Genomic DNA, 18,118 nt, shown 5'->3' with positions numbered 1-18,118 from the left:
AATCCCTGACACAGCGTTTGCGGACAATAGTAGAACCGTTTATAATGTGTAGTCGTACACTAGAGGATAGGAACACACTTCTCAACGCACAATTCAAGACCATTCTCTGAACACCAGGACTGGAATGAACAGAGTGTAGCTTGAAGGCAGAGTTGGTCGGACGGGGGGAACGGTTCAGATGAGATTTGAACCCAGGCCCTATAGTGGTTAATAAGGAGTAGAATTAACGCCTTCCGATTCCGTAGATAATCGCATACAGAGGCCATCAAATCCATCCTTCCATGCCAGTCAGGAAACAATTACTCCTAAGAGTACGAGTTCTCCAATGAGGACACTAATGCACTCGCCATGTAGGGCGTGTGGAGAAAAAGAATGTACCTCGAGCTAGCTGAGCTGTATGGCGATGCAGACATCCTGATGGTTGCCAAAGCCGTAAGGATACGCTGGTTGCGGCACGTGATGAGGATGCTGGACTCATGCCCTGCCAGGAAGGTGCTCGTCAGCGACCTATTTGGCATGAGCCGTTGACGAGCACAGCGAGCTCGTTCTGAAGCTGGATCAAGTACAGTCAGACCTGAATGGGAGATCGGATGCAGCCTGGGGTGGAGGAGTGCAGCCATGGACCCTGTTTCCTGGAAACGGATTCGACACTAGACCATGTCTTCAAGACGTGCCCCATAGGAGCAGGCTGAGAATGAAAGAGGAAGAAGCGTATGATTTTTGAGAATCCTGACCTGGGGTTTATTGAACGCGAATATTTCGGTCTCATCATTATCTGGATAAAAGAGTACGGGGATTAGGCTTAGGAGGAACTAAGGCAGAATATCTTCTTTGTATGAGGTCACGCGCCTTGTATTACATACTAAGAATGCTGCTCAAAGGCGTCTGTGGTGTATTTGCCTTTGGTTTTCCTGGTCAGAAGAGGATTCGTATAAACGGACAAAAGCTAACTTATTCCTTGAAGATACCGTAGGAGACATTTCATGATCTGAACTGATCCAATATGTAAGACTAGTGACATTAAGTTCATCAGTATAGCGATCAAGATAGTAAGCATCAGAATAGCTCTAGGTCATCATAGGCCTCTATGGACGAAGTTAGAGCTATTTTTAGTTCGTCTAGGCAAATTTAATTGATTTTATCAGAATTGAGAACTAACAAAACGCTTCCCAACTTAAGCCATTAACTATGAATCTCATCTTTAGTTTACGTGTTATCGGGAAGCTGTCTATGTATTCTTCAAATATTCCGGATGGCTTGGGCTATCTCCTTAATAAGCTATATTTCACTTCTTTTTTAGCATTTTAGAGGTTTTAGAGGTTTTAGGTTTTTTAGAGAGCATTTTAGAGGTTCTGGTTACTCTATAGGTTACAATTCTAGGGCTAAAATCGCACAAATTACCCAGAACCAAGATCCGCGATCCCGTTCGAGTTCGAACCTCACTTCAACACAATGTTATGACACGTCCTCCATCATCTCTACTTTTCACGCTGATTGGCGCTGCTGATTGATGCCACGTGCCGCAGACTCGTTAACGCTGACAGGTTGCCGTCCCAGACAATGCGACGCGCTGCCCGTTTTACTGGCACCGAGTCTGACGTGACTCGCAAGAGGTGTCTCGGGCCGGGCCGGGCCGGCATTAGATAACTGGTTTCAGTTGGTTTTAGCTATCTAAGCGCTTTCTTAAAACAGGATGGACCTTATCGGTACAGACGAAAAAAAAATCGTTCTCGGAAAATGGACCACAGTCCCACCTCACTCCTCCAACTTCAACTCATCCCTATTGGCTGGCCAAAACTACCAAAACAAAAACAACCTTGCGACCGGTAGTGAGCGACCGGGCGCCTCCATGAAGCACTCAGCGCATCCGCCATTCTCACACACACATCAGGGGACTCATTCGGCGGCCCGAACGAACGGTACCGCGTACCGAGCGCATGCTCCCGAAGCTTACGGTCCGTTCGGAGTACGGCTCAGTACGGCCGAGAATAGAGTCGCTTCCGAGCGCAAAGCCGCCGTCGTTATAGTCCGCTCGGAACCATCTCCGCGGTCTAAGCTGTGTGAGGAACTAGGCCACGCTTAGTGTGCCAACAGCGTGTCTGTCTCGTGTGTGGGTGCGTGCGTGCGTGAGTGTGTGGATTGAAGGGTGCGTGTGTGTATTTGGAAACAAGGAAATTACCAAACGTGTGCTTTGGAATTCATTTTAAAGTGCCAGCGCGTCCAGCAGAAATTCGATGCTCAAGTCTACTGTTTCAATCTGGCCTGTCGGGTGAAATTAAAACAAAAAGAGGAATCGCAGTGTTGTGGACCGTTTTCCGATCGGATCCGACAGTGGTTAGGATAGGTGAAAAGTCCGTGCCAGACAGATCAGCGGAACGAGCTTGCTGCGGGTTATTTTTACTTGCCACCATCCCGCTCTGTCTCCTGCCTTGCTCTCTCCCTTCCATCTATCTCTCCCGCTGACCCTCGACAGTTCGAGACGGAACGGAAATTTGCGTGAATGAAAAATAAATGTTAACAAACGGTGACACCTGTCAAAACGGGGTGGAGGCTCATACAGAGAAATTAGAGGCGGCGTGTGCGTGTGTGTGGGAGACAGTGTGTCTGTGTCTGTGTGTGACCGTGTCCAGAAGCGACGGTGAACGCAATAAAACTGCCCTTGAGCTATCATTTACCCTACCCACCAACTGCAGTCAATTGCAACCTGCCTGCATTCTAGACTCGATTCCGGTGAGAGCCGTAGATCGAGGGATCATCTGCCGTCTGGTGGAGTAATCGATTTAGTGACTTCCTTTTTGGGGGCCGTGTGTGTGCGTGTGTGTGTTTTTGTGTGCTCAGTGTCTCAAGTGGTGAAAAATTAACCCATCATCAGCCGGGGCATTTACGTAAACGAATTGCAAATGGGTTTTTAGAAAGCAAGAATGAACAACAACAACAAAAAAAGGCAATTCGGCACCGATCCATCCGGTCACTATCTACTCCCATGCTACGCGCTCTTACCGATCGAACAGTGGTTTCCTCTGTCGTCGCCCGTGTGACACATACCGTTCGGGGCTAAATCGGTGTTGCGGGTTTACCGGTGTGTGATAAAATTAAAAATCGAAAATTCAACAGCTTCGCGTGAACTAGCGGTGGCAGATGAAGCTCGCGGTGCACACATACAGCCCCAGATAGACACCTAAAATGATACGAAAGCAATTAAAACGCTTGTAGTGTTGAACGGTGGCGACAGAACACGCGAAACCTAGAGCGCCAATCCGGACGGAACACACGTGTTGCGTGCGGGTGGACGCGCGTAAGGTTCGCAACAATAAATAGTAGTTCTTCGGGGGGACAGAGAGAGAAAGAGAGCGAGAGACTTACAGGGCGCCATTACTTTTTTCGCGCTTCTTACCGGTTTGTTTTGACGTTTATCGTATTGCGGCAGAGTGTACTGAGATCGTCGAACCGCATCCAAGCAGGCGAAAGGATCGCAGTAGGCCAAGATCTTGCTGTGGATTCTTTTTGTCTGTTCCAACAAGTCTGTGTCCCTTTAGAATGGATGGCCATTTTCTGGACAATATATATTTCCCCACATCAATATTTGCACCAAGCATTATCCTCAACGGACGTGAACTCAAAGCGAAACGGCATTTTGTTTTTTGTCATGTTACACCCCTGCGATGCGCTTTGACCGTCTCGGGTGTCGGCTCGTTATACGCGGTGTCGCTCTTGTTTGGGTTCGCTTAGGACGATGATTGCTAAATTGTAGAAAATTGATAAATTTAGAAGTCCGACCTGCATGCGCACGGACGACCACGAACGGCAGCAGTGGCGAATGAATGGCCTGCCGCTTCTCGCACGATGTGCACGGCCGGCTGAGGTGCTGATTATGAAATTTATTTGCCATCCTGCTGCTGCCGCCCGGTGCGATGGTTGACATTCCACCCACAAAGGCTGTGGCAAACCGACCCAAATTTGCATGCTTGACAAGCAAAAATCTCGACCCAAGGTTGCAAAAGCAACCGCCAACTGCATCTGGAGGAGACGGCCGCGGATTGCGGTTGATGGAGATTTACGAGTGTACCCCCGAAGGAAGTGGGGTGCATACGGTGTTGCACCAGCTGATCTTGAAGGAGCACCGGACATGGCCCCCCTGTGAGTGAGCCGTGTAGTGGACTGTAAAAAATCTCTTCCATGGTGAAAATGGGATGGCTCATTTCACCAGATTAATTGCCAGTATAGTATGGGACGGGAAAAAATCGTCCGCAAGGGGACTGGGACGTGAATTGAGTGTTGGAAGGATGCGACGCTTGTGACTATGACACAGCGACAAGTTATTTGTTAGAGAGATGCGATTTTGGAGGATCACTTACTTGCCTGTTCAATTAGATGTTCACGCGCTATCGAACTTTGGCTGCTGCAGGAGTCCTCGAAAGTACTCAAGATCGAGTGTCGGTTTGTCCGGTCTTTCTGTTGGTCCTTTCCATGCAGAGGCCTCAATATCTACATCAAGATCGGGTTCGATCGTCTGGTGTAATGACATGATTGCCCAAAAAGGAACTGGTGAGCGTTATTTGCCGAACAATACACTGCTTCTCGTAAAGATGGTGGGGGCCCTAGAGGTAGAGATCGCCAATAAGAGATGGTCGAATCTAGTACTTAAGGACCTTTGTCATTTAGTGCTCAGCGATCACTTGAGAGAATGTAGTTAAACCTGAAATGCGTATAAGTTCCAAAATAATCAATCATTTCCTCCATTTAATGGAGACGAATCAGGTCCACCTCATGGTATTAGCCAGTAGCGGTTGTAAGGGGTCCTGTGCTTGAAAGGAGGCCCGGAGTCCTTAAAATGAACTCCTCCAGGTCGGGATTACGATGTGGCAAAAACTTCCCAACTTCAATTTCCGGCTTTGGGCCTCAACCTCAAAGGTACGAGAGTCGATCTTCTTCACCAAGATCTCTTCTTTCTTTGCCAAGTCTCGGCCTGCCATTTCTGGTTTTCTCGTGACTTGATTTTACCCGAAGCAAAGTAGCCAGCTATGCGTACAGGGGAGGCGGTCTAGATAGGATTTGAACGCCGGGTCTTGAGCCGTGTGAAGACCGGCGCCGCTGTCGCCTCGGCCACCGGACCAACCACCGGATCCGCAGGTTAATGATTATAATAAGGCATAGCTATTAGGAAACAAATAATACACTAAGGAGTCTAAGTAAAAGCCAACTCTCTGCACCGATGCAGTTTTAAATCTACGATAGAAGTGATCGTGCGTTTACAAACAAGAGAAACCTATTTATAAAATACGCCGGAACACGAAAGGGAAAAGAAACACAAAATAAAAGCTGTTGATGAATCAATTACCATGAAAATAAACCCGGTTAAAAGGTATGCGGGGTTTGGGGAGCACAACTTGACGGACAGACAAAAAATGGTGAAAACCCCATCTTTCAAATCCGGCGGGTATTTACGGCGCAAAGAATTAATCTGCCACCACATCAAAGCACATGCCCGTCCGGTGGGGCACCAAGCTCTTGACACTGTTTAATGTTCGGAACATTATTTCCCCTTTCACACGGACATTGACGATGGCGGACAGGGTTCTAATCTAGGTCAGGAAGACATAATCGCACAAAGCAAAGAAAGTGTTATAGGTTACGGAGCGTGCTTGCAAACTTTAGGCCGGCATCAGGCGGGCCAACCAACTGCCGGATGATGGAGGATAAGCCATTGTTCGAGGGCAAGCACTGCCTCTCGCTGAAATGCGTCCTGTTCCTGTTCTACGGAGGTGAGTTCAATGGGCAGTAGTCTGTCTGGATGTGTGGATGCAAGAAGGTTAAAAATGCTTTACCTACCACTTTCAGGCCTGGGATGTATCTATCCCTTCCTTCAGTCAAACATGGCCCAGAAGGGCTTCGCGTACAATGAGATCTACTCGATATCGGCCATAATTCCACTGACCGCACTGCTCGGACCGATCGTCTTTGCGCTGCTGGTCGACAAGTGGGCCATCGGGAATGCGTTTGCGTACGGCAAGCGGTTGCGTATCCTCACGGCCGTCACGATCATCGCTTCCATGGTACTGTACGTGCTGCTGATGTTCGCTGTCAGCAGGACGCCACCGCCGGAGATGTGTGCCCCGCAGGCCAGCTTCCTGTGCAACCGCAAGGGAGCGTTCATCGTGCAGGAGAAGTGTTCGGAAAATGGCATCTGTCACGATTGGTCGGCAGAAAAGGTAAGTAACGATCTGGGGAAAAGTTTCTCTGGTGGTCGCCCACCAAGATCCGTATCCATACTGGTTTGGTTTTTTCTTCAGACGGGAATGTTGAGCTTGGAGAACTGTACGTACAGCTGTCAGAAGGAGAATCAGTTCGAGAGTACCTGCTACAGTCGCCATGCTAAATCGGCCCAGATGGCGGCTTGGTTGCGTGAGCAGGAGGACGCGCAGGATGAGGATGAGGGCGCGGTGCTAGATTTGGGCAGCGGACAGGGTACGATCGAGCGTGATTCGGATGGGGATGGCATTCCGGACAATCTCGACACGGACGATGATAACGATGGTATTCCTGATGCACGTGATCCTGACTCGAGCAACGATCTGGACGGTGACGGTATTCCGAACGAGCTGGATCCTGATGATGATAACGATGGTATCCCGGACGATAAGGATGATGATGATGATAACGATGGAATCCCGGATGATCAGGATGTGGATGATGATAATGATGGTATTCCGGACACGTTGGAGGGCAAGGCCAAGTCAAACGATCTCGATGGAGACGGTATTCCGAACGATCAGGATCCGGACGATGATAACGATGGGATTCCGGATGAGGAGGATCCGGACGATGACAATGATGGAATACCGGATGATAAGGATCTGGATGATGATAATGACGGTGTTCCGGATGCGCTGGAGGGTAAGGCCAGAACCAACGATCTTGATGGCGATGGTATTCCGGACGATCAGGATACGGATGATGATAATGATGGTATTCCCGACGCGGAGGACGATGATGACGATAATGACGGAATCCCGGATGCCGAGGATGTTGATGATGATAACGATGGCATTCCGGACGCGCTGGAGAGTACACCGCGTTCGAACGATCTGGACGGTGATGGCATTCCCAACGAGCTGGACGATGATGATGATAATGATGGAATTCCGGATGCGGAGGACACGGATGATGATAACGATGGCATCGCGGATGACCAGGACGTTGATGATGATAACGATGGCATCCCGGACGCTCTGGAGGGCAAGGCTAAGTTTAACGATCTAGATGGAGATGGCATTCCGAACGATCAGGATACGGACGATGATAACGATGGAATTCCGGATGCGGAAGATAAGGATGACGACAATGATGGCATTCCGGACGATCAGGACGCCGACGATGATAATGATGGTGTCCCAGATGCTAAGGATCGCTCCAATGCAAACGATCTCGATGGAGATGGTGTGCCGGATGCGGAGGATGACGATGACGATAATGACGGCATTCCCGATGCGGAAGATACCGACGATGACAATGATGGCATCCCAGACTCCGAAGATCCGGATGATGATAACGATGGCATACCGGACGAGCTGGAAGGCAAGCCTGTGACGCACGATCTGGACGGTGATGGCATTCCGGATGATGAGGATCCGGACGACGATAATGATGGCATTCCCGACACGGAGGACGATGATGACGATAATGACGGTATTCCGGACTCGGAGGATGTGGATGATGATAACGATGGCATACTGGATATCCATGATCAGGGTCAGCGCAACAAGAACGATCTGGATGGGGATGGTATCCCGAACGATGAGGATCCGGACGACGATAATGATGGCATTCCGGACGATCAGGACAGCGATGATGACAACGATGGCATCCCGGACGCTGAGGATGACGACGATGATAACGATGGTGTACCGGACAGCCAGGAGACGGTGATCGTACCGACCGCGATCGTGTGTGCGGATGCCGATGAAGAGGATGAAGTCTGCCACACGTACAGTGAGGGCATCATTCAGGTGAAGGCCACCTTCGATGCGCACAACGAGAAGGACGAAGGAGATGAGTGCAGCTATCCGCTAGGTACGTGTCTAAGACCGCTCCGGATCTTCGGTTTCTTTTCTGTGAACGTTTGTTTTCCTTTTCGCAGATGGTTTCCGATGCCCACTGGATAAGGCCTGGGTTAAAGCGCAGCCCGCAGGATGTAAACCCGTCGTTCAGTGCGATATTGCCGATCCTTACGAAGACTCCGACAGTCTACTGTACGGTACGACTTGCGACGGTGTAAGTAACAAGCCTCCAATGAGAGATGTGAGGTGGTTCATGATCGCATTCGCTTCTTCAACAGGACGAAGACAACGATGGTGATGATGACGCGGGTGACTCCACCTTCTACTACTACCTCTCCATTCGTTCGCTGCTCGATTTCTTCCTGCTCAGTGGACTGACGCTGCTGAACACGATCATCGTGATCGTAACGCGCGATCGCTCCACCTCCGGCGTTGCCGACTTTGGCCGACAGCTCGTTTGGGGTGCGGTCGGTTGGATTATCTTCTTCAACGATGACTTTGAGCAGCCGTACATGCTGTTCGTGCTGCTCTACACCACCGCCGCCGTTATTTTGCTCAGCCCGCTCAAAATGGACCTCTCGCCGGCCGAAGACTGGTGGCAGCTGCGCACGGTGCCACAGAAGTTTGTGTCCGTACCGGCGTGCCGCAAATACTTCCAGCACTGTTGGCTTCCGTTCCTGGTTGCGATCGGTCTCGGATCGCTCTGGAGCGTGATCGACGCGATCGACGACTCGCACATGACCAACCTGCCCACCACCGACGCCGAGGACGGTGACGTTCCGCAGCAGCAGTCGACCGTGTTCCAGACCCTCGTCCGCACGGTACTCCTCGCCGGTGATCTTCTCGCCATCCCGGTACTGATCTACTCGCGCCGCATCATCGAGGTGTTCGGAACCTGCAAGATCCTGGTCGGTGCGTTCCTTTCGCTCGTACTCCGCTTCATCCTGCTGGCCATTTTGGACTACTCGCTGTGGGACGTGGTTGAGGACTGGCTGCTGCCAACTACGCTCGGCCTTACCTGGGTCACGCTGGTGCTACACTTCCGCGAGCTGCTGCCCCGTAAGGTGACCGCTCTGGCGCAAGCCCTGCCCGTGATAGCACACTTTGGCTTTGGACGCTTCTTCGGGGCACTGATCGGCATCGAACACCACTATCACCGGCTGGAGAATGATTACGAAATTATCGCCGGCGTACTGTTCGGGCTGACCATCATCAGTGTTGTGCTGTACCGCTACAGGGAGATTGTGCTCACTTACCTGGGCCAGTACATCCCGGCACTGAAGCCGGGCCAGGCTAATGGTGCAGCATCGAAGACTAAGGGCGAAACGAACGTTTAACCTCTCAAACACACACACACACACACAGAAGACACAAACAGGACAACAAGTACGGCGAAAACTTTGGCAAAAGGAAGGAAGTGTGTCGGGGAATCGCGTGTTACATACCGGAAGGAACTATTAAGTGTTGCTTTAGTGGCCACAAATTGTTAACGTAATAAATAGTTTAACGAGGGTAGTTGCTTACCGGGAGTTGTTCTTTTCACAGTTTGCACAGGGCATCATGTTTCCTTCTTGCACTTTGGTCTGGTCACGTTCTTGTGACCAACTGTTACTTACTTACTTATCAGGCGCTTCAACCGCTTTGCGGTCTTGGCCTGCTGCAACAATGCTCGATACCGCTCACGGTTTAGTGCCGTCGTCTGCCAATCCATTATCCCGGCCGTACTGGCGGACACATCAACGCCATCACTCCATCGTCCTAAAAGGACTTTACGGGCTGGGTCGTCCGGTGTCATTCTCATGACGTGACCAGCCCACCGATGGTGAGATCACCGTACAGCTCGTAGAACTCGTCATTGTAGCGGCTCCTCCATTGTCCTTCCACACATACGGGGCCTAAAGTCCTTCTGAGCATCTTCCTCTCGAACGCGGCTAAGAGGGCTTCACCAGTTTTGGACAAAGTCCATGTCTCAGAGGCGTATGTGAGTACTGAGACTATAAATGTTCTGTACAGTCCCAGCTTCGTCCGTTGCGACTGGTATTTAGAGTGGAGAAGTTTCCTCAGGCTGTAGTATGACCGGTTGGCAGCCAGCTCCCTTGCGCGTAACTCAACATCAATGTTGTTGTCGGTGCTGACTTTTGACCCCAAATAGGTGAAGTTTTGGACCACTTCGAAGGTGCGGTCACCTATCTGTACATAACCCTTGCGTAAATCAGTGTTTGTTAGCCACCATCATTTTGGTTTTCGTCTCATTAATCTCACACCCAAGGTTCTGTGCCGAACGCTCGTTCCTTTGATGTGACCAACTGTGGCAAATATCCTCCATGCAATCTGCACAAAAATTCTACAATCACCATGCGCGTCCTACAGATCTTCGCCCCCATAAACATCTTTCGGTTCGGCTATTAGGCTCTTGAAGACTTCTCATTGCTCAGCTCCGCGGTCCCTTCTGCATTCAGGTCATCTTCCTGTACATTTTGCACAGTTTTCATGTTTCGTAATTAGATTTATTATATTCCAATGTCATTATACTCAAGGGAATAATGGGGTTTTCTGGTTGTACCTAACAACCGATGACTAAGCTCAGCTTAGGGACATACGTCTAGAATAGGTAGCTTAACATTAACCTCACACAGGACATCCTCACGAAAGTAATGTCGCGAATCTTACGGGTCATATATTTACATTTGCAGCCAAACGAACTCCTGCTTTCTTTCCAAAAGCTACGTTTGAGCCCCCTGATACTCCTGATAAATGCCTCTCTTGGAGAGAGAGAAGTAGAAAGCAAAACGTTTTGTGCGCAGAAACTTAAAGTGCCACCTGCTCCGAATTCAAATTCGACTCCCTCGAATCTACCTCCATCGGGGTATTTACCTGCGGTTCTTCTTCCAGCTGTTCTGTAGTGTCAGCTGGGATAGTAACTGCCTTTTCTACGTTTTCCTTTTCCTCCTTTTCTTTCGTTTCGGAACTAACCGTAGATGGTTCGGTACTGGCTGGTAAGTCTTCCGGTTGATTCTTCCTATCACTGAGCTTATCTTCTACACGCTGATCAGCCATTGCTGCAGCAGTATGGCATGGAGCGTTTTCCTCCTTTGCTGAACAATCCTGCGGCGACTCTTCAGGGGACAATTTCGTGTCTTTACTTTTGCTATCCGATTCCGGTATCTTTTTCTCACATTCTTGGGAATCATTTCCTGCAGGGGATGACTCTTCCGAAAGTGCCTCAACTTGTGGGACATCTACCTCTTTTTCACTGATTGCAGTTTGCTCCTTCCCGGTTGCATCCTTCACACTGGAACTGTCCGGTTGCTCTATTTCTGATGCTGAATCCTTCGTTACTTCTTCCGCAACCTCCATTACAGATAAACCATCTGTATCTTGTTTTTCAGCTACAGCAACAACATCCGTCGAGTGCTGCGCCTCCCTATCTACATCCATTGGTTCTGGAGCAGTGCCTTTGTCTTTTGCCAAAGCTGTTTGAGATATTGCTCCCTTTGCATTTATGCCAACGTCTTGCTCACAACCACCCTCACTAGCAGCTGAGATGATCTCAACGGTATTGTTAGCAGCTGCAGCGCTATCGGAATCGTTCTGCAACTCACCAGATGCAGGGCGATCATCTTTGTCCTTATCTGCTAACGCTTCTGAGTTGAGCTCATCTGCCTGTTCTTCCTGTTGCTTTTCAGCTTTGTTTGTTTCTTTTTCTTCTACTTCCTTAACGTTCTCTTCGCTTCCGTTTTGTTCTTCCTCACTCTTTCCCTTCTCGTCCGCCTTGCCTGTTTCCTTTTCTTCAGTTGGTAACTCATTCATAGTGCTTGCTACATTGCTTTCCAGCTTTTCCTTATCTCCGTCAGCTGATGCTTCTATCGGTTTGTTGGTCTGTTCCACGACAACAGTTTCTTCAGCACGATCCTTTGCTGATGACGATTGTTCAACACTTTCTGCCACTGGTACATGTTCGCCTTTTGACGCGTTATCCCCAGCGAGCGTGATGTTCTTGCCACTTTCGCTTTCCTCACTGCTATCCAACACTTCGATAGCTTCCGGATCTTCATGCCCAGTCCGCTCCTTTGTACAGTCAGGCTCCTGTTCATCGGGCTCCATTGCAGCCGGACTGTCTACCTCCGTGCTGGGGGATGATTTCGCTTCCTCAGCCTCTACGCACGTGCTTGTAACGGTTGCTTCCCGATTCGACGGCGGTTCATCGCTCGCCTCCCGGATGGTGTATTCGGAGGTAAACTGCATATCCGAACTATCGCTATGGTAGCTATCGTCAGCCGCGTCCATCAGGTTCAGAATTTCGCTGCTGCTGCCCTTGGACGAATGTTCCAGCTCGTCGAGCAGCGAGGAGTCGTTGTGCGGACCTTGGCCACTATCGTCCGTCGCCGGTACGCTCTGCTCCGGCTCTTCCTCGGTCGCCGTATCACCCGATTTGCTCGAATTTTCCACTTCCACTTTATCTTTACATTTTTCGACAGCATCTGCTGACATCTTGCCGGTACCAGCCGCCGCCTTCTCATCGCGAGGTACTTTGTCACCTGCTATCATTCCAACCGTAGGACCGTGTTGCGTGTTTTGCGCACGGGTAGCTTCATCATCCGAATCTATAACTTCCATCGGTTCAGCAGTCTCGCGTGACGGCGGGTTCGCATTCTGCTTCGTGGATGGTTCGTCGTTGCTTATGTGAATGTCCAGCAGCTCCGACACTTCCTTGTCCGATATTTCGATCAGTTCCACCTCCCCATCTTTCACTTCCGCACTTTTCTCGCTTCCTTCTGCGCTTTCTTGTGGAACTAAAATGAAGAATAAACAAAAATGAAACACATTATTGTAAAAATCAGAATCTAAGCAAGAAAGCTATCGCCTACCTGTTTTCTGCTGTGGGCGGCCATTCGTGTCGGAGCAACTGCTGGCTGTCGCTGTCGCGGACTGTCCATCCTCCAGATGCTTCTCACCGGTAGCAACTCCTGCCTCAACCGCCTTTTCTTTCTCATCCGACGGACCACTCGCTTCTGCACCTTCCGCTTTCTCCTCTTCACCGGTAACAGCTGTCGCACGGCCACTGTTTTCCACAGAACCATCGCCACTCACAGCTTCCGCCGAAGGTTGATCGCTCACCACACTCCATGTCACCTTAATTTCTCCCACCGTAATCGTGTTAGTGGCATCACCAGACGCGACCCCCTTACCGATCGCTGGCTTGTCAGTAGCGGTGGTCAGCACCTCCCGCTCACTTCCCGTGTCCGCCTCTTTGGTCGGTGTATCATCGTCCGAATCCACCTCGATCACCGTTTGCGGCTGCTCGATGATTTCACAATCATCATCATCATCATCCTCTTCCTCTTCGTTTTGCGTGTCGGGTGTTTCGTGCTCGCTGGCACCGTCCTCCTTCTCCTCGGCCGGTGCCGAAGAACTCTGTATCCGGTCGTTCACCATCACAAAGTCCAGTTCCTGCGTAAAGCCCATCTTCTTCACATCGTTCACGCACCGTTCGTGCAGGGTTTTGAAGCGCCCGATACCGTACGTCACCAGGTAGGACATGTGGATGAACAGCTCCTTCACGTCCCGCAGGTTCCGCACGTTGCTGTTCGATTTGGTTTCCGCCAGCGAAGCAATCTTGGCGAGTATGTGCTTACAAACCTCCGCACCGGCCAGCATCGCTTTCTCGAAGTCCTTCTGCGCGTTGCCCAGCTGGCTGTTTTCGTGCGGCCCGTTAACGAGCGCGGTCAGCACGTTCACGATCGAGTAGGGATGAACGTTGGTCGGGTCGGTCTGGGTACTGTCGGGCGTTCCCCGCACGGCGCCCACGCTCGTCGATTGCCTAGTTCCGGGTGTGTTGCTCATGTACGCGGCTGGACGAGTCATGCGCACGATCCCGCCTGGGGCAGTCACCTGGACCCCACCACGCAGCTGATGCTGATGCTGTTGCTGCTGCTGCTGCTGCTGCATGTGCTGCAGATGCTTGGCGTACTGTTGCTGATGGGTTTGCTGTATTTGCATTTGCTGCTGCTGCTGCAACTGGAAGCGCTGCTGCTGGAATTGTTGCTTCTGCATTTGCTGCTGCTGCTGCTGCTGCTGCTGCATGCGTCTCAACTGCTGATCCTGCCCGTTTCTGATGATCGCTGGTCCAGCTGGCTGCTGCTGTTGCGTTAGTGCATTGTTCAGCATCAAACGGGCGGTTGGGATTGGGGTAAGACCACCAGACGCCGGTGGCGCTACCGCCTGTACCGGGGATTGCTTAACAGCGGTGGCGTCCACTCCGGTCGCGTTGTCGGGCGCTTGTCTCCGCACGACTATTACCTTACCGTTCGGCAAACGGTACGTGCCCTGCTGGCTGGCCGTTTGCAAATCGATACGAAATCCTTCGAACGTGGTGTACAGCGGTGCGTTAGCGTTCGATTGCCGCTGACCGGTCTGGGCCGGAACGCGCACCGTATGCGTTATCGGTTCCTGATTCACGACGCTTTCGGGATGGCCGGGGGCTGCTAGCGCAGGGTTGGCCATCATCCCTCGGCCCGGCGGCACGCTGACGGCCAAATTGCGTGGCATTGACTGGTGCAGGATGGCTTTCTGCTTCGGAATGATGGTCTTGGTGGGGATGCCCGTTCCGACCGGGCTTACGGTAAACCCTGCCGCCAAAGGAGACCCAGCGATCGCACTGTTGCCATAGCCAGACGGTTTTGGAGAGACCGGCACCGGGTGCTTCGTGCCGACGGCTACAATTGGCGGCCGTGGCGGACCAGTACTGCTGGACGCCGGATTTTCATCCGACAGCATCATGCTCAGAATGTCCGGCGTGCATACGACTTCATTGTTTCCCGTGCGCTTTTTCTTCGCCGGTGTTTCGCCAACCTGCAGCTTGCCGTCGTCGAACGTGACCGTTTTCTGTTGCTTTTTCTGCATGCCGCCGGTTCCGCCGGCCCTGCCCGACGTGGTGGGGACCATTGTGGTGGTGGACGGTGAACCCGAACCATCACCATCCAGATGCAACTGTCCTAGTATCGAGTGCGTCAAAGTGTCGGCGGACTCGAGCGATAGCGATTTGCTGCTATCCTCGGACGATTTCCTTTTCGCCGTAACCGTGTCACCACTGTACGCACGTTTGGCCGCCACCTTCTTCGGTACCGGCGCACTGCTCGGGCTCGCACCTTTCAACCGACCGACCCCCTTACCCTGGCAGCAGTACGTACGGTCCTGTTTCATCAGTGAGCTAATGGCGTGGCTGGATAGCTGCTGGCTTTTTATTTCCCTGCAAAACAAGGTAAGGAAGGTTGCTCGTTAGACTGTCCCTACGTTAGACCAACCGCAGCAGGTGCGGCGCGTGTGGTTACCTTTTCTGCTTTTCGATAAAGTTCTCCAGCGCCCAGTGATGTGCTTGCAGCGTCCACAGCACGTGCGGCGCACAGCTGAAGCAATGCCAATTTTCGTTCTGCACAATGTCCTGCACACAGCTCCGGGACAGGTTGCGCGTGATGCACTTCTTGCAGAACACGTACGGACAGTTGGAGCAGCAGTACACCTCACCGCCCTGGCCACACCACCGGCAGTACAGCTCACTCCCATCCTCACCCTTGTCGAACTCGCCGCTGTTGTAGAAGGCGTGGCAGTTGCGGCAGTGCGTTACCCGCAGCACCGGATGCATCCGGATGATCGCTTCCGAGACCGGGGCCGTACCGATGTGCACATCGCAGGACGTGCAGTGTACCCGCCGGTCCGCGATCTTGCTGACGGTTGGAAAGGCGCGCATAAAGAACTGCTTCTGGTCGCTCGATGTTTCATTATCAAATGCCAAACGAAACCCTGCAAAGGATAGGAAATTAGTTGTGAGCTTATTTCAATAAAGTAAGAAGAATAATAAAATAAGTTAGATTAAGCTTGCGGCGGCACTCATGAGAAAACTATGCGGTTTATGCGTGCATGTAATCATGCTTTTTGGCCAGCTTTTTAACGGTAACTATTAACTTATTTATAAATAAAATATTACGGCTAGACGCCGTATAGTCGACTGTTAAATTAGTCGAACTAAAAAATTAAATGTGTACAAATAAAAAAAAAATCATCCATTTTGTACCAGCTTTTCCCTATCCTTATTCAAATGAGTTGTTCCGTATTCCGCGGATTTTGCTCACTTTGGTCAACAAACAGTCGGTTCTGCATTTTGACTTTACAGTGAAAATAAAAGTAAAACTTGCTCTGCATATTCATAAACAATCTTAACTTTTGCATTAAAATCGAGTTCAAACAGAGTGCAGGAAATTAAAAAATGCCCACAATTGTAAAAAAAAAATAATTTCAGGCTACAGCTGTTTTTTCGTCCTGCACTGTATTTGCACCTGCATCTCTGCGTATTGCTAGCTTTGGCTGGGAGCTGGCATTTATTTGGGTCCGGGTACCAAAAAAACAACCGAACAGTTCCATAACTATTTTCATTTCATTTTCAGCTTACTGCTACGGATAACATTTGCATTGAATATGGCACATGCATTTTCAAAACAGATTCCAAACAACTACCCGAAACACGCACGTTCTCACTTACCATCCTCATCGTAATATTCTGCTGGCATTTTGACACCGTCAAAATGGTTTTACACCTCGGATGAGTTTTGTACCGCTTACCGTATCCGTTGCACACTTGCAATGTTTTCAATCGTGTTCAATTTTCCTAAATCGAGATTGTTTCCCCGGTGAAGCACCCTCTGCCCGTTAAGCACACGCAGGCTCATGGAACGCTCAACTCAACCAACAAAATTTTCACTTGCTGAACGCTCAAAGATGGTGTCTGATCGAAGCGCGTCACAGAAAGGCGGACCATCTAGAGAGCTCGGCGACCCGTTCTGACGCGAGCACATACACTTTGACGCATTTTACAAGAAGTTTCTATGCTCGTGTGCGGGTGTGTTTGTGTAAAAGAGCGTGCAAGCGGTGCAACCGAGCCTTTGTTTACGTGCGTGACAGGGACGCCGAAACGTGAAAAACGACAGCCAAAATGGCGGCTTGAGAAACGTTTGACAGTTGACAGATGTCAGCTGTCAGTTGCGGCGCATCGCAAAAATGGGTACCTGTCATCCTATCCTGTGCTGTTGATATAATTATATAATATGTATGTAAGCAAAATAGGAAATGCATCTATTTTATGTAATATTTCGCGCGCTTTTACACAAGCAAACATTGATCTTGAAGGATCCTCTCACGCTTTCTACAACTCTCCTACAGGTGGCTCTCTTGCTTTGATCGAGTGTTCATGAACCAGCCCTTATCAATCTTCGCTTGCTGTGCAAACATGTGTATGCAAGTGAAACTAATAAAAAGCATAGTTTTCTTTTAGTAGTTCTTGATTTGACGACAAAAACGATACAAAGCAGGTGCTCGTTCATTTTCTGTAAATTAGTTTAGCATGATCTTGAACCGTACTGTATCCACCCATGAGTGACGGTTAAAAGGGTTTAAATGTAATCAATAATCGCCTGTTAAGCTTATGCTAAATTGCAATTGCATGCATCATCCTGGCGCTCATTGCTGCACTTAAAGCTGTAGGAAAGTGTCTTATCTGGTTTGTATTAGCTGAACAACTCTACAGGTAAAAATAGATTAAAATAGATGTAACTACAGGTAGAAATAGAAAGAGGGTAAATAAAGGTAGAAAGTTTAGCCAGGTAAGCGATGAACGATGGAAGAGGTGGTTCATTACCAGGTAACAGGATTCAAAACAGGACTATTGCATATCAAATGAACCTTCTTCTTCTACCCGCACCAGCGAGCAATCTACAGCACCTTGTGGATGTGTAATACCCAATATTTTTTAAGTAGATAGAGCGACAGGAATCGATAGAAAAGGGTAGAGCCACCGCTTTACATAAAAAACGCTGGTTTAAAAATGACTAGTTTTCAGATTCCCATCGATATTTATTGTTACATGGGCTGTTTTCGCCTTCGATGCGCAAAATAATTTATTTTTGCATAAAAGCAATTGACAAAGTTAAGTTAAAAATTATCAGAATGACCATATTCTTTGGTAAAACGTGCTAGCAACAACTGGCAACACTGCGCAAAGTCAGCTACCG

The 18,118-nt window shown here is 49.9% G+C and overlaps 2 protein-coding genes across 6 annotated transcripts; one reads left to right on the top strand and one right to left on the bottom strand.

Annotated features, from left to right (window-relative positions):
• The first annotated feature begins 527 nt into the window (after positions 1 to 527).
• LOC118505975 (serine-aspartate repeat-containing protein I-like) lies at positions 528 to 9,580 on the top strand. Of its 5 annotated transcripts, none has more exons than XM_036042528.1 (6): positions 528 to 2,060; positions 5,574 to 5,762; positions 5,839 to 6,209; positions 6,291 to 8,070; positions 8,138 to 8,271; positions 8,336 to 9,580. In XM_036042528.1, the coding sequence occupies exons 2-6, from the start codon at positions 5,687 to 5,689 to the stop codon at positions 9,392 to 9,394; spliced, it is 3,420 nt and encodes a 1,139-aa protein (XP_035898421.1). In that variant the 5' UTR covers positions 528 to 2,060; positions 5,574 to 5,686; the 3' UTR covers positions 9,395 to 9,580. The 5 variants fall into 5 exon arrangements, with proteins under 5 accessions (XP_035898421.1, XP_035898420.1, XP_035898419.1 ...); XM_036042527.1 differs by having other exon boundaries at positions 528 to 2,114; XM_036042526.1 differs by having other exon boundaries at positions 528 to 2,146.
• Positions 9,581 to 10,542: 962 nt separating this feature from the next.
• On the bottom strand, positions 10,543 to 17,014 carry LOC118505974. Its single transcript, XM_036042522.1, has 4 exons — positions 16,594 to 17,014; positions 15,389 to 15,857; positions 12,926 to 15,306; positions 10,543 to 12,850 (listed from the first exon to the last, which is right to left on the bottom strand). Exons 1-4 carry the CDS (start codon positions 16,619 to 16,621, stop codon positions 10,866 to 10,868), a joined length of 4,863 nt encoding a protein of 1,620 aa, XP_035898415.1. The 5' UTR covers positions 16,622 to 17,014; the 3' UTR covers positions 10,543 to 10,865.
• Between the last annotated feature and the right edge of the window lie 1,104 nt (positions 17,015 to 18,118).

The sequence above is a fragment of the Anopheles stephensi genome, chromosome 2, assembly GCF_013141755.1.
Source record: "Anopheles stephensi strain Indian chromosome 2, UCI_ANSTEP_V1.0, whole genome shotgun sequence".
Lineage (NCBI taxonomy): Eukaryota > Metazoa > Arthropoda > Insecta > Diptera > Culicidae > Anopheles > Anopheles stephensi.
Note: the sequence above shows the minus strand (reverse complement) of the source record. Positions and strands in the feature narration are given on the sequence as shown.

Bases quoted from the DNA above. Each gene is read 5' to 3' on its own strand.
- LOC118505975 (XM_036042528.1), top strand. From the start codon at position 5,687: ATGATGGAGGATAAGCCATTGTTCGAGGGCAAGCACTGCCTCTCGCTG. The intron at 5,763-5,838 runs GTGAGTTCAATG...TACCACTTTCAG, and splicing joins CCTGTTCCTGTTCTACGGAG to GCCTGGGATGTATCTATCCC. The intron at 6,210-6,290 runs GTAAGTAACGAT...TTTTTTCTTCAG, and splicing joins ACGATTGGTCGGCAGAAAAG to ACGGGAATGTTGAGCTTGGA.
- LOC118505974 (XM_036042522.1), bottom strand. From the start codon at position 16,621: ATGCCAGCAGAATATTACGATGAGGATG. The intron at 15,858-16,593 runs GTAAGTGAGAAC...TATCCTTTGCAG, and splicing joins AGAATATTACGATGAGGATG to GGTTTCGTTTGGCATTTGAT. The intron at 15,307-15,388 runs GTAACCACACGC...CTTGTTTTGCAG, and splicing joins TTTATCGAAAAGCAGAAAAG to GGAAATAAAAAGCCAGCAGC.